Raw genomic sequence first — 23,683 nt, 5'->3', positions numbered from 1 at the left:
CAGGTGAAAGAAGGCTGTCTTTGTGATCTGTTTAGTGTATTTGTCGAAGGAGAGGGTTTGGTCAAAGATGATGCCAAGATTCCGGATGTGAGGGGAGGTGGATACTGGGAAACCGTCGATGTTGAGGGCAAAGTTATGGGTGGACTTGGTGAGCGTTTTTGGGCCAATGATGATTATTTCAGATTTTTCACAGTTAAGTTTGAGGAAGTTGATTTGAAGCCAGGATTTTATTTCAGTGATGCAGTTTGTCAGGCTAGAGTGGGTGGCGGTGGAGATGGACTTGGTGGAGATGAAAAGCTGGATGTCATCGGCGAAGCAGTGGAATTGGAGACCATGACGGCGGATTAAGTGACCGAGGGGGGACAGGTAAAGGATGAAGAGGAGGGGGCCAAGAACTGAACCTTGGGGGACACCTTGGGGGAGGGGAGCAGTGGGGGATTTGCAGTTATTGATGGAGATGAACTGACGTCTGTCAGAGAGGTATGATTTAATCCAAGAGAGGGCAGTGCCGGTAATGTTAAAGGTGGTTTCAAGTCGGGTGAGGAGGATGGTGTGATCGATGGTGTCAAAGGCGGCGCTGAGGTCGAGGAGGATGAGAATGTTGAGGTTGCCAGCGTCAGAGGAGAGGAGAAGGTCGTTGGTGATTTTGAGGAGAGCAGTTTCAGTACTGTGGTTGGAGCGGAATCCGGATTGGAATGTTTCATGCAGTAGTAGTAGTAGTTCAAAAGTTTAAGGAAACCTGGACCATAAAGGATGCACACTTTGTAGTATTTCCCCACAAGGACTTTGCTCTTATTTGTATAAATGTGTTCTTTTGTTATTTTGGTGTTTTTTTTAACCTCTCTTCCTGTATCCTGGGATCCTGGGTTTGAATCCCGGTCGATCGCTGAATCAATACCAGGGGGGTTGACTCAGCCTGTCATCCTTCTGAGGTCGGCAAATTGAGTACCAGTTCACTGGCAATTCCCTTTGTGTCGCAAGAGGTGACAAACAGGGTTGGCGGCAGGAAGGGCATCCGGCTGTAAAACATTGCTTCAAAAAGGGGACCAAGGTGCCTGAAAAAGGCCATCCCCTGCTCTGTGGGGAAAATTGCCTCCAAAGGTGGTTCTTTTAACCTTTCTTTCTGTCTTGGTAGTGCTTTCTCGTTAAAAAGATCTACCTTGTCTACTGCAGTATAAACCATGGACTTGCAGAGCTGAGGAAGTCATTAAACAGGAAACGTGTGTTTGCCTGCACTTTCCTGTGCCCTGAACACAAGTCTTTAAAGTCTTCCAACAAAAGCACGACGACTACAACTACTAGTGGATTCTGACCCTGTCATGGGAGCTCAGAGAGGATTACAGGGAGGCACCACAGAAATATGAACACTTGACAGTGGCAAATGACAATGCTGAAGGGTGTGTGGCCCGTATTGAGGAGTATAATGCCATCACATAACAAAGAAAGCAGAACATAAACAATTCCTCCTTCAAGTTGTGCAAGACCACAGAAACCGATTCCGCAACAGGAAAAAAGAAAACAATATCAATGTGAAGATGAATAACCATTCCTGGCCTGTGTTACCATGTCAATGCAGTCCAGAACTTCAACTTCATTGAGCAACCTCTAAATATGGTCCAAAATGGATGAAAGTTGGCATGCGATGTTTTTTTATTGTTTTTGTACATTCAAGCAAAATTAGGAGATGACAGCTTTAGAATTTTTTAACTTTCAATTTCTCTTGCGAACAAGACAACCCTATTGCTCACGAACCGGTTGGACAGGCCTTTTCAAGCGATGACAATTCAGGCAGGAATTTGTTAAGTGCCGATGATAGCTCGCAGAATCTTCACAAAATAATACCATGGGATCTTTAACATTGAGGAACGACCAATGCTGCCAGATGGGACACCACACCTAACGTCCACCCGAGGGGCGGTGCACTTTGTGATCAAAAATAAAACACAGAATACAATATCAAAGGAAAGTGCGCAATCTCTGTGCCACAGTCAGACCATGTGGACCTCCAGAAACAATACCATGAAATTAAGATTTATTGTTACCGTATTTTCCGGTGTATCAACCGTGGTTTTTTACCGATGGGAAAACCCTAAAAAAGGGGGTGCGGTTGATACACAGTAACAGAAAAATTTGTGCATTGAAAAACTGTCATATCAACGGGACGTAATCTTTATATTACTTTGGGGTTGCGGGGATACAATGATGAATGATCGTCAATTACGTTACTAAGGTAGGTTCAACGCCGATTACTGCTGCCAGTCAAAATACAAGAAAGTTTGAAGTTTGTAATATTTGATTTTTCTATGCGTGTTTGTGAAAATGCGTACTTTCACTAGTCCTCTTTGAATGACAGGTCACATAGTGAATAGAGTGTGCTAAATAAAGACAGGATTAAGTCACAAAACAAAAGCGTCAACATGGTAAACCGGATGTTTTGCATGGGACATTATGACGTACCTATTGTCTAACCAACGCCGCGGTATACCTATTGAAGTCGGCTTTGATGCCGCCGCATGGGTTGGGCGAATGTATAAAACGGAGAGGTCAACGGGGAGTTTCACCATTCATTCTATCCTGTTCGAGCTATCAAGACCAAGATTCACCATTCGCTTCTATCCTGACCAAGACCAAGCTTCACCATTCGCTTCTATCCTGACCAAGACCACGAGATGGCACCGCGATCATTCACAGCAGCTTTCAAGCTCCGTGCCTGCAGGTTCGCAGAAGAGTTTAGTAATCGGGCGGCCGGCCGACACTTCGGAATCGACGAGTCCGTCATTAGACGCTGGCGGACTAACAAGCAGACGCTGGAGACGATGCCGAAGAAGAAGAAGGCGATGAGGGGCAGATGACGAGGACTTCTTCGGATTTTAGAGACTAAACCCAACGGCCCTTTTCAGGGCCCCACATTGGCAAGAAAGAATAATTATGTTTTTTTTATTTTCTTTCAACTCATTTCATGTATTTTCACTCTTTCTCTGTCTTCAGTTTCTCTTTCCTTTCATCATATTTCGCTTTCCATTTTATTTATTTATTCTCTTCTCTTTTTTAAATTTTCCTGATTTTTTTTTTTTCCCCTCGAAAATATGATTTTTCTTTTTTCTTTTTTTGAAGTCGAAAATCGGGGGTGCGGTTGATACACCGGAAAATACGGTACATTTCAAATGGGAGAGCTGCCCAAGAAACAAGACCACAGAGCTTACTAACCCACCAGTGGAATACCATTTTAACAGTTTTATAATCAGACAGTTCCTTGCTTGTCGTTAAAGGCGGCAAAAAGGGTTGGCGCCAGGAAGGGCATCCGGCCGTAAAACATTGCTTCAAAAAGGGGACCGAAAAACAACAACAACCACGGTCCCCGAAAAAGGCCAACCCCCGCCTTGCGGGGAAAAATGGCCTCTAAAGGTGGTTATAATCAGAACCTACAGGCTGCTTCAGGGTTCACACGCCGACCAGAATATGGAGCAGCAAACTTGTTATCGTGTCATTCACCTGATATTGTATGTTCAGTCGAAAAGCAAAATATGTGCATGTCAACGTGGTTTGATTCAAACCAACCTCCTCTGTAGACCACGTGCCCAAGCAGCGTGCAATTGCGCTTCAAACTCGGCTCTCTCCACGTCCAAGTAACGCTGCAGGTGGCACAAACACCACACCTCGTACCATTTCCATCAACCTGGATCCTTCCACGGAGAATAAATCGTCAGCACCCGAATAGTTTACACTTTCTTACATTCGTGTTAATGTACTCGTGCAGCTTTGCAGAACAACCGTACAAAGATCGTGTGCACTCAAATACACATAGTGGAGGGACATATGGCAAACTGCTACTGGAATGAACATTAAAATTTTCATTCTACTGTTTAAACAACTGCGGAATAAACTGAAAAAGTCCCGTCTGAAACTGAAAGTCTGAAAATGTCTGAAAAAGTCCACTGAAAATTTTGTCTCACTGTACTTTAACAATCTCTCTGATCCTCTGAGATCTTCTTTATCTATTTGCTGATGGAAAATCCTCTTTATCGATTTGCTGATGACTCCACCATCTGCCGTGACATCCCTCATCCTTCAGACAACCAGGCTGCGGACTTTACCTTCTCTTCACACCTTGCCAAAATCACAAGCTGGTTAGGAATATATCTTTCAATCCTGACAAATGTCACTGTCTCTTTTCGAAAGTACTGTCTGGCAAACCCTCGGTAACTCGGTAACATGGAGATCGCCCATTGGCCCAAGGGATGGAGGGGTGTAACTGTTGGACGTGTGTTATGTAATTACGTCGATCAAATCTAGATACCTCACGGTGAATGTCCCAATCAGCGACGGCCAGGATCACGCGTCAAGGGAGTTCTTTAACTTCCTTGCCTTCCTCTACTGCTCTTTCTCATCAGCTCCAGTCTCTAGGCCATAGAAATACCACACCATGCTGCATAGAAATACCACACCATGCTGCATGCATGTTTGATGTCGTTTTTGTTAACGGACTGGGTAGAATACCTGCCTGCTCTACTGCTTCAGCATTAGTTTACCTTTCACCAAGCCCAGGTCTGCTTCGACCTGGGCGGGGATTACACTTTTGTTTTATTATCGCCAAATGGTACGAATATTTTTATTGCTGTTAATATTATTAGTATTAATAAATGCTTTGTTACAATGTTATCATTGTTTTTATTATTTAATTTGTAATAGGAATATAATGTCATGGAAGGACATATTAAACTGCTCTATGCACCTCAACATGGCGCATGTTGAGAAACATAGGAATTCTTCTGGATTCTTTGTAGTTAATAAGCCTAATCATCTCAGGAGATCATAAATCCATTCTCATTTTGAGCAGGTTCCAGGGCTCTGCTGCTGAGCCCGCTGGGGAAGCTTAGAGCTCTTTCATATGGCCCCCTCAATATAAATTTCTGACTTCGTTAGTGCCTGCAGGAGGCGCCATTTTTGACCTCCGCCCTGAATGCCACAAACCATCACGACGCCACTGCACCTGCCTCACATCTTTCTCAGCTTGATGCCATGGAAGCCAAGGCCTTCAAAATTATTGGTATCTCTTGGGATGTAGCTGAGCATATGGACCCTTCACTTCGCCATCACAGACAGGTAGATGGTCTCTCTGTCTTATACCACATGTGTCCCCCTCCCCACCTCTCCCCAGATTTCTGCAGGGCACACAAAGTCCACCATCAACCCTATTCTGGTGAACCTACCTAAATTCAGGATCACTGTTCACCTTTTATTTATTTTTTTGCATACAAGATCGAGGCTCGTGTAAGAGCTAACATTAATCACAAAAAAACAAACTGACACATAAAACATGATAAAGGGAGCGGGAGACAAGATGGAGAGAGAGAGGGAAGCACACAGGTACAACAGTAGAGAACAGGGACATCGGGAGAGCTGTGGGAGGGAGAGGGCTTTGGGGGGGGGGGTTGGCATGGGAAGGGAGAGGGGTTGGGGGGGGGTGTGGGAGAGGTATAAAACACATGGACACTGCTAGGACTTCCAGGAAAGAAGTCGGTATTTCAGAAAAGTGGATCTGGGGTGAATTAACAGGGCGAGAAAAGATCAAGGTTTTGGATGAGGGTCAAGGTTTTGGATAAGAGATGGTGGTGAACAGCTGTTTTAAAGACCTGGACTCCACACTCATTGAACACAGGTGAATTACACTCATTTGTAATTTGTACCTCTTCCACACCTACCCCCCTACCCCCCCATGTGGAACCAACTTCAATATCCTCTTCCATCTCATCCTTCCCTCCAAGTCTTCAAGCCACATCTGCGATCATCCCTCATTGGGAGATCTCGCAAGATCTTGCCGGGGAGGTCACGGTTTTTCGAAGCTGTCCACACTCTCCACACGATCGAAGTTAAGTAATTTTGTTCACAATTGTATTTTTGTCGAAACTGCATTTATCTTACGTGTGTGTACCTATAGTGTGTCCCTCAGAAGATTCTCGGTGTTAATCTTTCATACCTGTATAAAATAGTCGATTATTTCGTACCGTGTTAATTGTGGCCTAGTTCTTTAAGCTTCCTACCTTGAGGCTTTGTTTTCTCTCTGTGGTCGATTGTGCTCTTTACTTTCGTTCTCTCAGTTTTTCCCCCAGTCTTTTCACCCCATACTTCCTTGTATAAAATCTTAACTCAAAAATAAAAAATAAAAAATAAAAATTTCCTTCTTTGCTCTTATTTGTTTGTTCGTTCTTCGACCACGTGTTTCACCCCATTCCCCCAGATAGTTTTCACTGTTCAATTTTAAAATGTTTAAACTTTCCCCTGAAGTGCTGTATTCTGTCGTATGTTATAACACTTTTTTCTTCTTCTTCTTCTTCTTCTTTAAAAGGTTGATTTCGACTCGCTCACCAAATCAATTCATTCCAAAAAAAACAACCCCTCCCTCCCCTGTTCTGTATCCGATGCTCCCCCTGCCTCTTCATTAACGGTATGGAGCTCAAACATCTGGGGCCTTCGCTCAAACTTGACTGATCTCTCCATACAGGTTGCTTCTGTCAAACCAGACTTGATCTGCTTAACAGAAACTCTCCTCCTTCATGATGTCCCTGATTCCTTAATATCTCTCCCGGGTTACTCCCTCCTCCGGTATGATAGACCTGAGCCTCGTCCTGGAGGTGGGGTTGCTATATTTATCAAAAACACTCTTCCTCACTCACCCTGCACTGCCCTCTCTCCACCTCACCCCAAGGAGTACCTCTGGCTAAGGCTTCCCCTTCGCTCCCACCTTTTGTTCATATGTGTTGTACCGTCCGCCAAACAGTGATGACTCCATCTACATCTCGCAGTCTGATAATATGTATCAACTTCTATCTACTAATCCCAACTCTCTCTTCCTCATTTGTGGTGATTTAAATTGTCACCATGCCAGTTGGCTGGGTGTGGGTACCTCTCTCACCAGCCATGGCTCCTCAGCAAAGGACTTCTGCGACTCACTGGGACTGACACAATCTGTCAATTTCCCGACCCGGATCTCAATCAACGGAGAAGCTTCTCTTCTAGACTTGGTTTTGACTAACTTCCCTGAAAATGTCTGATGCTCTTCTTCTGCTCCAATCGGCTCATCTGATCATGTGCTTGTCAAAGTGGACATCTCTCTGACCATTCTCAGAGAGCCTCCTCAGCGTCGACGAGTCTGGCATTTCACTCAGGCCAACTGGCACGGTCTTCAAGCAGCCATCAATCATCTGGACTGGTCTCCCATCTCTACCGCCTCTGACATCAACTCATCCTGGGAATTCTTCCAAAGTAAATTGCTCTCTCTCATGCACAGATTTATCCCATCTCGTCTTCAGTTGTCATACCCTTCCTCCCGTCCATGGTTCACGGAATCTTGTGGTGAGGCAGTTGCCCAGAACAAACTTGCCTTCGCCTCCGAGAAAGCAAATCCAACGGAAGAAAATCTCATTTCCTTTCACAAAGCCTGAAACAAGTGTGTGTCCACCCTCAGGAGAGCCAGGAAACAATATCTCTCCTCTCTCAAGACTGAACTCCCAAACCTGTCTCCCTATTCCAAATACTAGTGGCATCTGGTCAAATCGGTTTCTGGTGTTTGTTCCCCCTCCATCCCCTCCCTTACCTCAAACGGCTACACAGCTGACACCGCTCGTGAAAAAGCTGAATGCCCCAACTCTGTGTTTGCCTCTAAATCTTGTGTCCCAAACCCATCCCTCTCTGTACCCACCGTACCCAGTCGTACCCAGCCGCTCCTGGACTCTGTGTCCTTTTCTCCTGACAAGGTGGAGAAGTTTCTGCCTACCCTCGACTCTGATTCTGCAACTGGTCCTGACGGCATCAGCCCACGGGTCCTAAAAACCTACTCTGCCGCTCTTTCACTCCCTCTCTCTGTTCTCTTCACCCTCTCTTTTACTCAAGGTCATCTGCCATCAGCTTAGAAATCAGCCAACATCACCGCTTTACACAAAAAATGTGCAAAACAGATCCTTGCAACTACAGACCAATCAGCCTTCTCCCAATTATCAGCAAAGTCATGGAATCCATCATTGCTTTGGATATGAAATCTTTCCTCTTCTCCAATGGCTTGATCTCTGACCATCAATTTGGTTTCAGGCCAGGTCACTCCACTCTGGACATGCTGCTTCTGCTGTCTCAACAATGGATGGAGGTCCTCAATGCCAAACAGGAAATTAGAGCTGTCTCCCTTGACATATCACGTGCCTTCGATACGGTCTGGCACCCCGCACTGCTCACCAAACTCTCCTCCTATGGCATCCATGGAACTCTCCACGCAAGGTTTGCGGACTTCCTCTCTAGTCGTAGTCAACGTGTGGCCCTGTATGGGTTTCTCTCATCTCCCCTTCCTGTTCAGGCTGGAGTTCCCCAAGGCAGTGTTCTGGGCCCTGTGCTTTTTCTGGTCTTCATCAATGATCTCTCTGACTCTCTTGAAAATCCTCTCTACCTCTTTGCTGATGACTCCACTCTCTGCCGCTCCATTCCTCATCCCTCAGATCGGCAGTCTGCAGCCTCCTCACTCTCTGTAGACCTGGACAAAATCACAGACTGGGAAAACAAGTGGAAGACGTCTTTCAATCCTGACAAATATCACTCTTACTATGTCTCTCCGAAAAGACCGACTGGACAACCCTCCCATCTACTATCTGAACAATCCTCTCCAAGAAGTTCTGTCACTCAAGCTTTTGGGTCTCACCATCTGCCATGATCTTTCCTGGGAAAGCCACATTTCCAATCTGGCCTCCAAAGCCAAGCGCCGACTGGGCATCCTCCGTCGTGCGAAGTCCTTCCTTGGCACACCTGAGCTCCTCACCACATACAAGGCTTTCATCCGCAGCTCAATGGAATGCGATTCTCCCCTCTGGGCCGGTGCTCCTGCCTCACACCTAGCTCGGCTTCACGCTGTTGAAACCAAACCTTTCAGAATTATTGGAATCTCCCGCGATGAAGCTAACTCTGAGGGACTTTCACTTACTCACCACAGGCAGGTCGGTGGTCTTTCTGTCTTCTATCGACTCCTCTCAGGCCTTGCTCCCCCAGCTCTCTCTGGGCTCTGTCCCCCAAATATTCCTGCAGGTTGCACAAGATCTGCCAGCAACCATCTTATGGTTAAACTGCCAAAATCAAGACTCTCTGCTCACCTTCACTCCTTCATTCCTCTTTTCTCCCGCCTCTGGAACAAACTCCCTCACTCTCTTCAATCCCACTCCTCCCTCCGGGTCTTTAAAACAGCTGTTCACCACCATCTCTCATCCTCCCCCATAAAAAAACTTGATCTTTTCTACCCCCACCAATTTCACCCCAGATCCACTTTTTTGAAATACTAACTTCTTTCCTGGAAGTCCTTGCAGTGTCCTTGTGTTTTATACTTCTCTCCGCCCCACACCCCCCCCCCCCTTTCCCACGCCTCCTCCCCCCAAGCCCTCTCCCTCCCACAAATCTCCCGATGTCCCTGCTCTCAAATGTTGTGTTTGTGTGCTTCCCCTTCTCTCCCAATCTTGTCTACCGCTCCCCTTACGTTTTGTGTCTGTTTGATTTTTTTTGTGTGTCTTTGATTTTTTTGTGTGATAAATGTTGGCTCTTTTACGAGCCTCGATCCTGTATACAAAAAAAAAAAAAAAAAAAAAATCCCCATTCAAAACCATCTTTTCTACCCTCACAGGGGTCATGCTGGGTGGTTTGACATTACCTTCCCAGCAGTAGTTATGGCAGGGATTTGTAACTTGTTCATGTGGGCCAGCGTTAGCTCGCCTACTCTTCACGAAGGATATCGCGGGATCTTTAGCGTCCACCAACTAATTCCGATGGACAGCACACATTGAACATTGTCATTGATGAATCAGAATCACCCTGCCTCTGTGAAACACCAGAATGACAATTTATAGCTGGGTCGGGATTACGAACCTAGCATAGCCAACTAAGACGCGAATCTAGTACCTCTAGGCCATACGTAGCATAAAATTCACCTGTTTAACGGCTGCTTGAAAACTCGGAGCGATGATGCACACTGATCGAAAGCACGTGACCCGAGGCGAAATAAGGAAAGGACGCAATGTCCTAAAAACAACAACGGGAAGAATAAGAAGAATTCCTTTTGCTGTGGTCTTGTTTTTTTTGTTTGTTTTCTTTTTACAGAAAACAACTCAAATATATCGTTCCTCCACCAAATGTGCTCGAGAGACGAGAGAGGAAAATAAATAATAACAACTCACAGTACGCATGACGTCACGCTGTACATTTTTTTAAAATTTTTTTCAAGACAGCAAACAATTTTTTTTCTTTTAAACTTGCTTTTATTTTGCTATCAGAGCTCGCCGTTCGCAATATCAAAGGCCACTCACTTTCGATGAGGGTTTCTGTGTTAAAATACCGCAGTTTATCTCAAATGCAAAAATGGCAGAGCGTTACGAGTGACGTGACGTGACGTCTCTTCCGGTGTGATGGACACGGACACATGTGGACACGTTGGGTCCCCGCCGCACTTCGGCTACGTGGAAAAGCAGCACAAGTTTAAGATTTGTCATTATATCCATTACAATGGCAAAAATCTTGCATTTGCTTTCTATGAATTATCCAAAAATAACACATTTCCTCGTTATTCTATCCGAAAGAATTTAAGCTTACAAGTTCTGCTGCTTCTCAGGATAACACTTGAAAAAATGATCAAGAAGAATGTCAGATTTTTTGTCAAAAATAAATAAGTCGAACAGTGGAGTTGGACAGAAGTGCACAAGGCAGGTACGCCACGCCTCTCGCGCGAAGAAAACTCCTCCCATAATCCTACGCGAGGCGGGAGGTCCGCGCCCCGGCGGATTACGCACAGGAGCGATTCCGCGGTCCATCGGGCTGTTCGCGATCGCACTATTCTCTGTGGGCCTCTCTGTGTGTGTGTAACGATCAGAGGTAACGCCGAGTGTGATTTCTGTGATGAGATGGATAATTGAGGAGTTCGTAATGACTAAAATGGACATTTTGTTATTGTATCGTGGAAGTTTGTTAGCTTTTGTGTAAAGTTATTCCCGCATTCGACACGGGCGTCTCAAAAGGAAAAGACCAAGAGAAAGGCCATGATGATGATTGATTGCTAAGACGTCGCTTTGATTTCCCGATTATGTTGTTTTTAAGACGTGGACGATCAACTGATTATGTTTGTGAGGCAATGATCATCTGTAATAATCTCGGTTTTTCCCTTTGTACGAGATTTTCAGGAAATGAGTCCCAAACGTTGATTGTTAGACTTAGAGGAACTAAGTTCAATGAAAAGCATAAATTTTGTATCCGGAACCTCAATCCCTCGCTTCGTCGATCTGACTCCTCGCACCAGTCACCCCTGACCTGACGACTCCTCTCACGTCACCCTGACTCCTCTCACGTCACCCTGACGCCTCTCACGTCACCCTGACGCCTCTCACGTCGCCCTGACTCCTCTCACGTCACCCTGACTCCTCTCACGTCACCCTGACTCCTCTCACGTCACCCTGACTCCTCTCACGTCACCCTGACTCCTCTCACGTCACCCTGATGCCTCGCACTAGTCACCCTGACTCCTCTCACGTCACCCTGATGCCTCGCACTAGTCACCCTGTCGCCTCGCACTAGTCACCCTGACGCCTCGCACGTCACCCTGACGCCTCGCACTAGTCACCCTGACACCTCGCACTAGTCACCCTGACACCTCGCACTAGTCACCCTGACACCTCGCACTAGTCACCCTGACTCCTCGGACTAGTCACCCTGATGCCTCGCACTAGTCACCCTGACTCGTCCGACTAGTCACCCCGACTCGTCCGACTAGTCACCCTCACTCCTCGGACTAGTCACCCTGATGCCTCGCAGTAGTCACCCTGACTCCTCGGACTAGTCACCCCTAATGCCTCACACTAGTCACCCCTAATGCCTCACACTAGTCACCCCTAATGCCTCACACTAGTCACCCCTAATGCCTCACACTAGTCACCCATAATGGCTCACACTAGTCACCCCTAATGCCTCACACTAGTCACCCTGACTCGTTGCACTAGTCACCCTGACTCCTTGCACTAGTCACCCCTGACTCCTCGCATCCGTCACCCCAACCCCTTACCAAACTAATGCTGACAGATGTTAAAACTGGCATGCAAGGCAGGTTGAGGGACTTTCATCATCTGGTCCTTTCACCTGTTGGGAGTTTGGCCATGGACGCGTGTTTTGTAATCCCAGAGTTTAAAAGGAAAATCCAAATTTGAAATGTTTTACACGTTTTAGCTCGAGAAAGATGTAACCTATAAAATGTTTGAAATCAGTCGTGCAGGTTTTTCAGGCATCATTCTTTGTTTACGCTAATGTTTGGGTTATTTACTTATTTATTTATTATTGTGTCGTTTATTACTTGCTCTAAGATTTTCCTGTGCTCTGTTATTGAAACAAATGTCTTTGATCTTCTTGCAGGCTGTAAAATCGGTAACTTGCTGACTAAAGATGCTGGATATGTATGAAGACTATTGACCAACAATGAAGAAGAAAGCCATTTTTGAAAAGTGAGAGACATTGGAATGAAGGAATGAAAGTTTTATTTGCTGCAGGGTGGTGAAGGAGACCAGTTGTGTCACCTTTGAATTTTCCAAAGACAGAAGAACGTCTCCCATGACACTCGCCAATATGATTACTGCTGCAAATTAATTTTTGGACGTGTTCGTCTTCGAGCAATCTGTTGATCATTTGTCGGTGTGCGAGGAAGCAACTGAATGGCCGCCTCTCCTCAAGCTCCTGAATCATGTATTCTGGGCAGGAGATTCCACCTGCTGCGATGACGACGGCTAAAGAGCAGAGGTTCCCGGCGCCGTTGGAATGCGTGAACGGATTGCTGCATGAGGAGACCCGCCGGGTTAGGGACCCAGGGCACGGTCTAAATCTAATTGTGACTGATTGTCAGGCAACTCCCACCATCATCCCACAGCTCATTGTGACTGAATGTGGCCTTTCACGTCAATCAAATGGTTCTAACGAATCCACCCTCAATGAGTTGCCCCTTGTGCGCTCCCTTTCTAATTCGTCCAATTCTTCCACTGGCTTCTCCTCTTCTTTTGAAGAGTCTGAAGAGGATGTTGTCAGTGACTCGGAACCCTTTAGGTTAGAGATTCCTGCGTACCAGCAGATGAGTCCAGACAAAAAGAAGCGGGTGAGCTTATCCTAATTATGTTTGAATTTTCATTGTTTGTAAATGACTGACAAACAAACGCTCGAATTTCATGAATCATTCTTTGTATATCATTGGCATATTGGATCAGAGCATGGGTCCTGGAGTATGTACTTGTTGGGGGTGGAGAGGAGCAGGCTTGTTACCTCCACCACTAAAGGTGGATGGAGGTTATGTTTTCACTCCTGTCTGTCGGTCTGTGAACAAAATATCTCAAAAACTTGTGGACAGATTCGGACGAAATTCGGTGGAGAGGTTGGGTATCTGACGAGGACTGAATAATTAGATTTTGGTGAAGATCTGGATCCAATAATTTTAAAAGTGATTCTTTGTGTGATAATTAGATTTAAAGCGACACCATTGTGTGATAGGGCTAAAACCGATATATAGCACGATATCTTATAAAGTTATGGAAGGATACGGAAGGAACTTGATAGCCAGGTTGTGTGTGTGACACGGACGAATCAATTTGATTTTGCTGAAGATCCGAATACGAGAATTTTTTAACATACAAGTGATTCTTCACCATTGAGTGATACGGCCCAAAACGATATACAGCATGATATTTCAAAAAATTGTGAATCCGCCCATAACTTTTTGAGAAATTATGCTATGTACATTTTCAACCCCATCTCTCAAGGTGAAGAATCACTTTAAAAATTATAGTATCTGAGTTTGTTTGGGGGTGACTTTGTTTTATGCATAATGTACAGTGCATTCAGAAAGTATTCAGACCTTCACTTTTTTCACATTTTGTTATGTTGCAGCCTTATGCTGAAATCGTTTATATTCATTTTTTCCCTCATCAATCTACACTCATTACCCCATAATGACAAAGAGAAAACAGGATTTTAGAAAGTTTTGCAAATTTATTTTTAAAAAAAAACTGAAATATCACATTTACATAAGTATTCAGACCCTTTGCTATGACACTTGAAATTTAGTTCAGGTGCCTCCCATTTCTCTTGATCATCGTTGAGATGTTTCTATACCTTGATTGGAGTCCACCTGTGGTAAATTCAATTGATTGGACATGATTTGGAAAGGCAAACACCTGTCTATATAAGGTCTCACAGCTGACAATGCATATCAGAGCAAAAACCAAACCATGAGGTCGAAGGAACTGCTTGCAGAGCTCAGAGACAGGATTGTGTCGAGGCACAGATCTGGGGAAGCCTAAAAAAAAATCTCTGCTGCATTGAAGGTTCCCAAGATCACAGTGGCCTCCATAATTCTTAAATGGAAGAAGTTTGGAACAACCAGGATTCTTCCTAGAGCTGGTCGCCCGGCCAAACTGAGCAATCGGGGGAGAAGGGCCTTGGTAACAGAGGTGACCAAGAACCCGATGGTCACTGGCTGAGCTCCAGAGATCCTGTGTGGAGATGGGAGAAACTTCCAGAAGGACAACCATCACTGCAACACTCCACCGATCTGGGCTTCATGGCAGAGTGGCCAGACGGAAGCCTCTCCTCAGTGAAGGACACATGAAAGCCCGCTTGAAGTTTGCAAAAAAGCACCTAAAGGACTCTCAGACTGTGAGAAACAAGATTCTGTGGTCTGATGAAACCAAGATTGAACTGTTTGGCTTCCGTCTGGCCACGCTGCCATAAAGCCCAGATCGGTGGAGTGTTGCAGTGATGGTTGTCCTTCTGGAAGTTTCTCCCATCTCCACACAGGATCTCTGGAGCTCAGCCAGTGACCATCGGGTTCTTGGTCACCTCTGTTACCAAGGCCCTTCTCCCCCGATTGCTCAGTTTGGCCGGGCGGCCAGCTCTAGGAAGAATCCTGGTTGTTCCAAACTTCTTCCATTTAAGAATTATGGAGGCCACTGTGCTTTTGGGAACCTTCAATGCAGCAGAAATTTTTCTGTCGGCTTCCCAAAATCTGTGCCTCGACACAATCCTGTCTCTGAGCTCTGCAAGCAGTTCCTTCGACCTCATGGCTTGGTTTTTGCTCTGATATGCATTGTCAGCTGTGAGACCTTATATAGACAGGTGTGTGCCATTCCAAATCATGTCCAATCAATTGAATTTACCCCAGGTGGACTCCAATCAAGGTGTGGAAACATCTCAAAGATGATCAAGAGAAATGGGAGGCACCTGAGCGAAATTTCAAGTGTCATAGCAAAGGGTATGAATACTTATGTCAATGTGATATTTCAGTTTTTTATTTTTAATAAATTTGCAAAACTTTCTAAAATCCTGTTCTCTTTGTCATTATGGGGTATTGAGTGTAGATTGATGAGGGAAAAAATTTATTTCAACGATTTCAGCATAAGGCTGTAACATAACAAAATGTGAAAAAAGTGAAGGGGTCTGAATACTTTCTGAATGCACTGTATTTAAACTTAAGGTTTCTGGAAGTGCCAACAACGAGATTTGTGTTCCACATTTTTCAAATATATAATTAAAATGCAATTTAAAAAAAAAGTTTTAAAGGCTGGATTAAACAAAGCAAACCATTGCATTGAATGTTTACCGCCGTTGATGCACCGTCTTTTCCACAACATTATTCAACACGTTAAATTAGTTATTCGTGCCTGGTGTTTGCGTCCTTTCATGTACCTATAAACGAAAAAAAATTTTGGGATTTATTTTCAATTTTGTTTGATGGACAGGCAGACAGATTAGAACAATTACCTTATTTCTCTTTCTGCATGTGCGATCGGGAGGAGATTCCATTCAACTTGCCAATTTCAGAGCTAAAGGATAAGTACAGCACTGCAAAACTACAGGTTTGTGTTCCGATTCCTGTTCCAATTTGTGTTTTTTTTTTTTTGGTTTTTTTTTAAATACAGGATCGAGGCTCGTGGAAGAGCTAACATTAATCACAGAAAAAAATCAAACGGACACACAGAACATATAATAAGGGGAGTGGTAGACAAGATGGGGAGAGAAGGGGAAGCACACAATCACAACATTTGAGAGCAGGGACATCAGAAGATCTGTGGGAGGGAGAGAGCTTGGGGGGGGGGGAGGGAGAAGAAGTATGAAACACAAGGACACTGCAAGGATTTCCAGGAAAGAAGTTGGTATTTCCAAAGAAAAAAAAGTGGATCTGGGGTGAAATTAGCGGGCGTAGAAAAGGTCTAGGTTTTGGATGGGGGAAGATAAGAGATGGTGGTGAACAACTGCTTTAAAGACCTGGAGGGAGGCGTGGGATTGAAGAGTGAGGGAGTTTGTTCCAGAGGTGGGAGAAAAGAATGAAGGTGAGCAGAGAGTCTTGATTTTGGCAGTTTAACCATAAGAGGGTTGCTGGCAGATCTTGTGCGACCTGCAGGAATATTTGGGGGACAGAGCCCAGAGAGAGCTGGGGGAACAAGGCCGGAGAGGAGTCGGTAGAAGACAGAAAGACCGCCACCCTGCCTGCGGTGAGTGTTGAGTAAGTGAAAGGCCCTTGGAGTTAACTTCATCGCCGGACATTCCAATGATTCTGAAAGCTTTGCTTTCAACAGCGTGAAGCCGAGCTAGGTGTGAGGCAGGAGCACCGGCCCAGAGGGGAGAACAGTATTCCATTGAGCTACGGATGAAAGCCTTGTATGTGGTGAGGAGCTCAGGTGTGCCAAGGAAGGACTTCGCACGACGGAGGATGCCCAGTTGGCGACTGCCTTTGGGGAGGATTGTTCAGAAAGTGGATGGGAGTGTTGTCCAGTCGGTCTTTTCGGAGAGACATAGTAAGAGTGTGAGATTTGTCAGGATTGAAAGACATGTTCCACTTGTTTGACCAGTCTGTGATTTTGTCCAGGTCTGCAGAGAGTGAGGAGGCTGCAGACTGCCGATCTGAAGGATGAGGAATGGAGAGGCAGGGAGTGGAGTCATCAGCAAATAGATAGAGAGGATTTTCAAGAGAGTCAGAGAGATAATTGATGAAGACCAGAAAAAGCACAGGGCCCAGAACACTGCCTTGGGGAACTCCAGCCTGAACAGGAACAGGAGATGAGAGAAACCCATTCAGGGCCACACGTTGACTACGACTAGAGAGGAAGTCCGCATGCCATGCGTGGAGGTTTCCATGGATACCATCGGAGGAGTTTGTTGAGCAGAGCGGGGTGCCAGACCGTATCGAAGGCACGTAATATGTCAAGGGAGACAGCTCTAATTTCCTGTTTGGCATTGAGGACCTCCATCCATTGTTGAGACAGCAGAAGCAGCATGTCCACAGTAGAATGACCTGGTCTGAAACCAAATTGATGATCAGAGATCAAGCCGTTGGAGAAGAGGAAAGATTTGATATCCGAAGCAATGATGGATTCCATGACTTTGCTGATAATTGGGAGAAGGCTGATTGGTCTGTAGTTGCAAGGATCTGTTTTTGCACCTTTTTTGTGTAAAGTGGTGATGTTGGCTGATTTCCAAGCTGATGGCAGATTACCTTGAGCAAAAGAGAGGGTGAAGAGAACAGAGAGAGGGAATGAAAGAGCGGCAGAGCAGGATTTTAGGACCTGTGGGCTGATGCCGTTAGGTCCAGTTGCAGAATCAGTGTCGAGGGTTGACAGAAACTTCTCCACTTTGTCAGGAGAAAAGGACAGAGTCCTGGAGCAGCTGGGTATGACTGGGTATGGTGGGTACAGAGAGGGATGGGTTTGTGACTCAAGGTTTAGAGGCAAACACAGCATTGATGCATTCAGCTTTTTCACGTGCGGAGTCAGCTGTGGAGCCCTTTGAGGGAAGGGAGGGGATGGAGGATGAACAAACGCCAGAAACAGATTTGACCAGACACCAACAGGATTTGGAAGAGGGAGACAGGTTTGAGAGTTCGGTCTTGAGAGTGGAGAGATGTTGTTTCCTGGCTCTCCTGAGGGTGGACACACACTTGTTTCGGTCTTTGTGAAAGGATAAGAGATTTCCTTCTGTTGGATTTGCTTTCCAGGAGGCGAAGGCAAGTTGTTTCTGGGCAACTGCCTCACCACAAGACTCCGTGTACCATGGACGGGAGGAAGGGTATGACAACTGAAGACGAGATGGGATAAATCTGTGCATGAGAGAGAGCAATTTACTTTGGAAGAATTCCCAGGATGAGTTGATGTCGGAGGCGGTAGAGATGGGAGACCAGTCCAGATGATTGATGGCTGCTTGAAGACCGTGCCAGTTGGCCTGAGTGAAATGCCAGACTCGTCGACGCTGAGGAGGCTCTCTGAGAATGGTCAGAGAAATGTCCACTTTAACAAGCGTTACGCCTAGGTCCCCCGTCGTTGGTGATGTGAGTTGACAAAGTGCAAGACGCAAGGCGGCCATCTTGGATTTTGACGTGGCGACCCAATTTTCAATAGCGTTATTCCTTCTGACTGGATACACCTACACACCAGATTAGAAGTTGGTACTTCGCTTATTTTTCAAGATATTCCGCTCACAAGGTTCAGACATACATGGCGGTGGCCATCTTGGATTTTGACGTGGCGACCCAATTTTCAATAGCGTTCTTCCTTCTGCGTAGATACACCCACACACCAGATTAGAAGTTAGTAGTTCCTTTATTTTTCAAGATATTTCGCTCACAAGGTTCAGACATATATATGGTGGTGGCCATCTTGGATTTTGACGTGGCGACCCAATTTTCATTAGCGTTCTTCCTTGTGCCCAGATACACCCACACACTAGATTAGAAGTTGGTACTCGCTTATTTTTCAAGATAATCCGCTTACAAGGTTCAGACATACATGGCGTCAGACATACATGGAGGCGGCCATCTTGGATTTTGACGTGGGTTGCACCCACACCAAATTAGAATTCGGTCCTTCGCTGATGCACGCACGCACGCACGGACGCACACACACACGGACGGAGGGGAAAACCATCGTCCCCCTTTCGCTCCGCGGTGCGACGGGGAACAATAAGCATATGGTCAGATGAACCAATTGGAGCAGAAGAAGAGCAGCAGACACTTGCAGGGAAGTTGGTCATAACCGAGTCTAGAAGAGAAGATGCTCCATTGACTGAGATCCGGGTCGGGAAATTGACAGATTGTGTCAGTCCCAGTGAGTCGCAGAAGTCCTTTGCTGAGGAGCCATGGCTGGTGAGAGAGGTACCCACACCCAGCCAACTGGCATGGTGACAATTGAAATCACCACATATGAGGAAGACAGAGTTGGGATGAGTCGCTAGAAGTTGGTCCATATTATCAGACAGCGAGATGCAGATGGAGTCATCACTGTTTGGTGGACGGTACAACACACATATGAACAAAAGGTGGGAGTGAAGGGGAAGCCGTAGCCAGAGGTACTCCTGGGGGTGAGGTGGAGAGAGGGCAGTGCAGGGCGTGTGAGGAAGAGAGTTTTTGATAAAGATAGCAACCCCACCTCCAGGACGAGGCTCAGGTCTATCATAACGGAGGAGGGAGTAACCCGGGAGAGATATTAAGGAATCAGAGACATCATGAAGGAGGAAAGTTTCTGTTAAGCAGATCAAGTCTGGTTTGTCAGAAGCAACCTGTATGGAGAGATCAGTCAAGTTTAAGTGAAGGCCCCGGATGTTTGAGGTCCATACCGTTGATGAAGAAGAAGGGGGAGCATTGGATGTAGAACAGTGGGGGGGGGGGGGGGGGGGGGAGAGGAGACGAGGGGTAGGGTAAGATGTGGAAGAGGAGGAAGAGGTCGAGCTGTTGAAAGTGTGACAGATTTCAGAATAGCTAGGAGAAAGGGAAGAATGGGGTGGACAAAAGGTTTGATGGTGATTGGGTGAGGCACAGTGAGGTGTTATTTGAGGGGGGGTGTGGGGGTAGAGCGAGGAAGGAGGTTGGGGGAGATATGGAGGTGAGAGTTTGAAGGGGGAAGGAGCGGGGAGGACACTTTGAGGTGGTGTGGTGAGAGGGGGGAAATGGAGAAGAAAAAAATGAGGGTGGGGAGATTTGAAGGGGGGGAGCCAGGGGAGTGGTTATGGGGGGGGTAGTTTAGGAGGGAAAGGACAAGGGGGGGGGGATTTGAAAGGGATGGGAGATGGGGGAGATTTGGAGGTGAGAGGGGAGATTAGGAGGGGAGGGGTGAGGGGAAATCTAGGAGGGGAGGAGTGAGGGGGGAGTTTAGGAGGGAAGGGGGGAGATCTGAAAGGGATAGGTGATGAGGAAGATTTGGAGTGGAGGGGCAAGGGGGGAGATTTGAAAGGGATGGGTGATGGGGAAGATTTGTCGGGGAGGGGTGAGTTTGGATTTTGGAAGTGTTGCATGATTAATGGGAAGCGGACATTTATTGCAAAATGAGTTTCTTGTGACCTTCGAGTCAGAGATACGTTTAAGGACCCTGGAGGGGGGTGGGGGTGGGGGCGTGGAGTGCAGGAGAGTTTAGGAAATGGAGGAAGGAGGCACTGTAAGAGATGCTTTTTTTGGGGGGGGGAATGAATAGATTTGGTGAGCAAGTCGAAAGCGACCTTTTAAAGAAGAAGAAGAAGAAGAAAAAGGTGTTATCATAAACGACAGAATACAGTACTTCAGGGGAAAGTTTAAACATTTTCAAATTAAACTGAAAACTATCCGAGGAAATGGGAATGAAACACGTGGTCGAAGAACGAACGAATAAGAACAAGGAAGGAAATGTTTTTGTTTTTTTGAGTTAAGATTTTAAACAAGGAAGTATGGGGTGAAAAGACTGGGATAAATTGAGAGAAAGAAAGTAAATGGACCACAATCGACCACTGAGAGAAAACAAAGCCTCAAGGTAGGAAGCTTAAAGAACTAGGCCACAAATAAGACGGCACGAAATAATCAACTATTTTATACAGGTATGAAAGATTAACACCGAGAATCTTCCTTGGGACACACTATGGGTACACACGCCAAAAGATAAATGCAGTTTCTACAAACATACAATTGTGAACAATTACTTAACTTCGATAGCGTGGAGAGCCTGGTCAGCTTCGAGAAACCGTGCCCTCGCCGTCAACATCTCGCGAGATCTCCAAAAGATAAAATTCAAATGTTTGCGTTCAAAAGATAAAATTCAATTGAAATTAAGTTATTCCTCAATTATGGACTCAGACGGACAGAGTGAACCAATATTGTTTAACTCCACTTTGCACTACGCCTGCGGGATAACAAAGAAGGAAGGTTCCATGTGCTTCTTGTTACTTGTATAGAGGCCAACAAGGTGAGCCTGGCATACTATCGATGCTTACTATGGTGTCGATGCATACCATATTAATCGATGCTTAATTTGGAATAAAAACGATAAAACAACATTGGTGTAATTGTACACCGCTCCCTTCCTCTTCCATCTCCAGGTTTCGGTTCCCGGCAATGATGTGCCCTGAAAGGGAGCACTCAGTTTTCACTCGGTTTTTTTTTTTTTTTCTTGTTTGTTTGTCCGGGCGATATCTAAGCCATCCTTTGAGCTAGGAAGCTGAAATTTGGGCACAATCGTGAGCACGAGCTTTGGCCAAAACGGTATTTTTTGATTGATTACTTCATTATTATCGATTTATTAATCACTTATTTATTTCCTTTATCATCTGGGCAATATCTGAGGCACCTTTTGAGTTAGAAAGCTGATATTTGGACACGACAACAACCAAGTGATTTGGCTGTAAAGCGTATTTTTGATTCATTGATTCATCAATTAATTATATAATTTTTCGATTCATTACTCGATTGTTTAGTTTTTTAAAAGTTACAGATTCGGATTAAACGGTGGTGGTTTCGGTATGATATTAGCCAATTCATTAATGATTTTATTATTTTACGATTACACTTTATTTTCATTATTAATCACTTGTTTATTTTCTTTCTCAACAGGACAATATCTCAGGCACATTTTGAGCTGGGAAGCTCAAAAATATTTATTGATTAATCGATTAATTGTTTAATTTTTCGATTACTTATTTACTTAACTTTCAGTAAGTTACAGTTTCGTATGAAACGCTGGTGGTTTAGATATGCTATTAGCCAATTGATTAAGAAATTAATTATCTTACGATTATTATTTATTTTAATTACACAATTGATCAATCAATTATTGTACACCTCTCCTTCCCAATACCGATTCTATGTGCTGCACAACAGCATGGCCGGGCACCAAAGGCTCCCCGTCAATGCTGCGCACTGGAGGATATCTTATGAATGTATTTGGCATAGGGGCGGTGTACAGTACTTTGAATGTATCTGTACTTGTTTGCTTATCGTTTGACCTGTGCCTTCTATTACATTGTTGTTATGCTGCCACAGGCAAAGGCTGGAGCCATTGTGTTTTGGAGTTGTCCAGCTGGTCGTCGTCTGTTATCGTTATTGTATTTATTAATTTCCTGTTAACCAAACATAGCACAAGTATGGACTGTAATACAAAGATGAGCTGGTTAGATTTTTGTTTCCAAATGTCAAATGTCATGTACCTCTTTAGTCATTTTGGAAGCCATAACTGCAGTTACAAGCATCTGATGTTCTCTTTCCTTTCTCTCATGTGACCTTTAATTGAGAACAAACATAGGTGGGTTGACAATTTACGTTGGTTCAGGCATATCCTGTGTATTCGCATCGAATGCTATTTTGTAGTTCTAACTTATTTTGAGATAATTATTACGATTCCTGTTTTTCGTGTTCTTTGTGCTTTTAAAACATCCTGTGCTATTTTATCTCTCCCTGCGTATATGCAATGTTGTGCTGTTATTTAGTTTGGAACTCTGCCATTTGAACTCCCTACTTTTAAATGTTCAAGCAACTTGTAAATCTGCAGTTATATGATAATACTGACGTGTGAGTGAATTTTCTTTATTTAATTGCATCTTTTACTTCGTGTGCAGGCTGAGACGTGCAAAAAAATCAAAACTAACATTCGTTGGTCGCCCTTTCACATAAAGAACTGGGTGCAGTTGGCGGGACATGTGGGTGAGTTCACATTGCACCTTTTCACTTAGGGCCAGCCAAGGGCTTACTTTGGCACTAGCCAAGTCAGAGTAGGTACCTTTGCTCATGAATTGTAAAAAGAAAGCTGTAAGAATAAAATTAATATCATAACAGTTTTAGCCAAAGGATAGAGGTGAGGTTAGTGCAAGGAAAACAAAAATAACAGAAAGCCAGCAGAGACGAGTTCATTGCACAGCTCTTGTATAGCATTAGCATATTGGATGGATTAAACCACTCGCATGGAAGGCTGAATCCAAATCGGAGGAACTCGACCTGGCTCTGCTGGTGGAGGGGGGGGGGGGGGGGTGAGTTGGTTTCATGCTCATGTCCTTGTTTAACAGGTTGCTCTTGCCCCGTGCAAGGGCAGTGCAAAACTGCGCTGAACCAGTGTGTTGCTATATCTTTGAGACCCCGTACACATGGGAGGTAACCCCAGACAACCGAGCCATGATTGGTTGAATTTAAAGCCATGCACAATGTTTCTCCTGCCTTTGCCAATGGATCCCAATAGTTCCAAATAGTCCGATGGTTGGAAAAGGGGACTCCTACACACTTAATGACTTGCAAACAGGATCTTAATAATAAAAATAGAATTGAGCACAAAAATGGCTAATGTTGGAAGACGGGAAGGGAATTTACCTTACGGGAATTTTGCCAGTTTAACGTTCTTCAGAGGGACCGCACACATTGATGATTTAC

General features: G+C 45.1%; 2 protein-coding genes across 9 annotated transcripts in view; one reads left to right on the top strand and one right to left on the bottom strand.

Moving 5' to 3' along the window:
• Window positions 1-10,058, bottom strand: part of COQ8B (coenzyme Q8B) — a 53,974-nt gene extending 43,916 nt beyond the window's left edge. For 3 of the 8 annotated variants that reach the window (XM_068131042.2, XM_078787137.1, XM_068131046.2), the window contains exons 1-2: window positions 9,954-10,010; window positions 3,559-3,632 (exon numbers count right to left, since the gene is read on the bottom strand). The gene's annotated coding sequence lies outside the window, so the exon portion shown is untranslated. Of the gene's footprint in view, window positions 1-3,558; window positions 3,684-9,676; window positions 9,844-9,953 lie in introns of those variants that run through there. The other 5 variants (XM_068131043.2, XM_068131045.2, XM_078787136.1 and 2 more) reach the window with 5 other exon arrangements.
• A 727-nt stretch (window positions 10,059-10,785) lies between these two features.
• The window catches only part of LOC137436865 (inositol-trisphosphate 3-kinase B), a 33,110-nt gene continuing 20,212 nt past the window's right edge, over window positions 10,786-23,683 (top strand). The window contains exons 1-3 of the mRNA XM_068131049.2: window positions 10,786-10,890; window positions 12,415-13,144; window positions 22,882-22,966. Of these exons, the coding sequence (XP_067987150.1) occupies window positions 12,740-13,144; window positions 22,882-22,966 (490 nt within the window). The 5' untranslated portion in view covers window positions 10,786-10,890; window positions 12,415-12,739. The remainder of the gene's footprint in view (window positions 10,891-12,414; window positions 13,145-22,881; window positions 22,967-23,683) is intronic.

The sequence above is a fragment of the Myxine glutinosa genome, chromosome 11 (genome assembly GCF_964187855.1).
Source record: "Myxine glutinosa chromosome 11, kmMyxGlut1.1, whole genome shotgun sequence".
NCBI lineage: Eukaryota > Metazoa > Chordata > Myxini > Myxiniformes > Myxinidae > Myxine > Myxine glutinosa.
The sequence above is the reverse complement of the archived record's forward strand: the minus strand, read 5'-3'. Positions and strand labels throughout refer to the sequence as shown.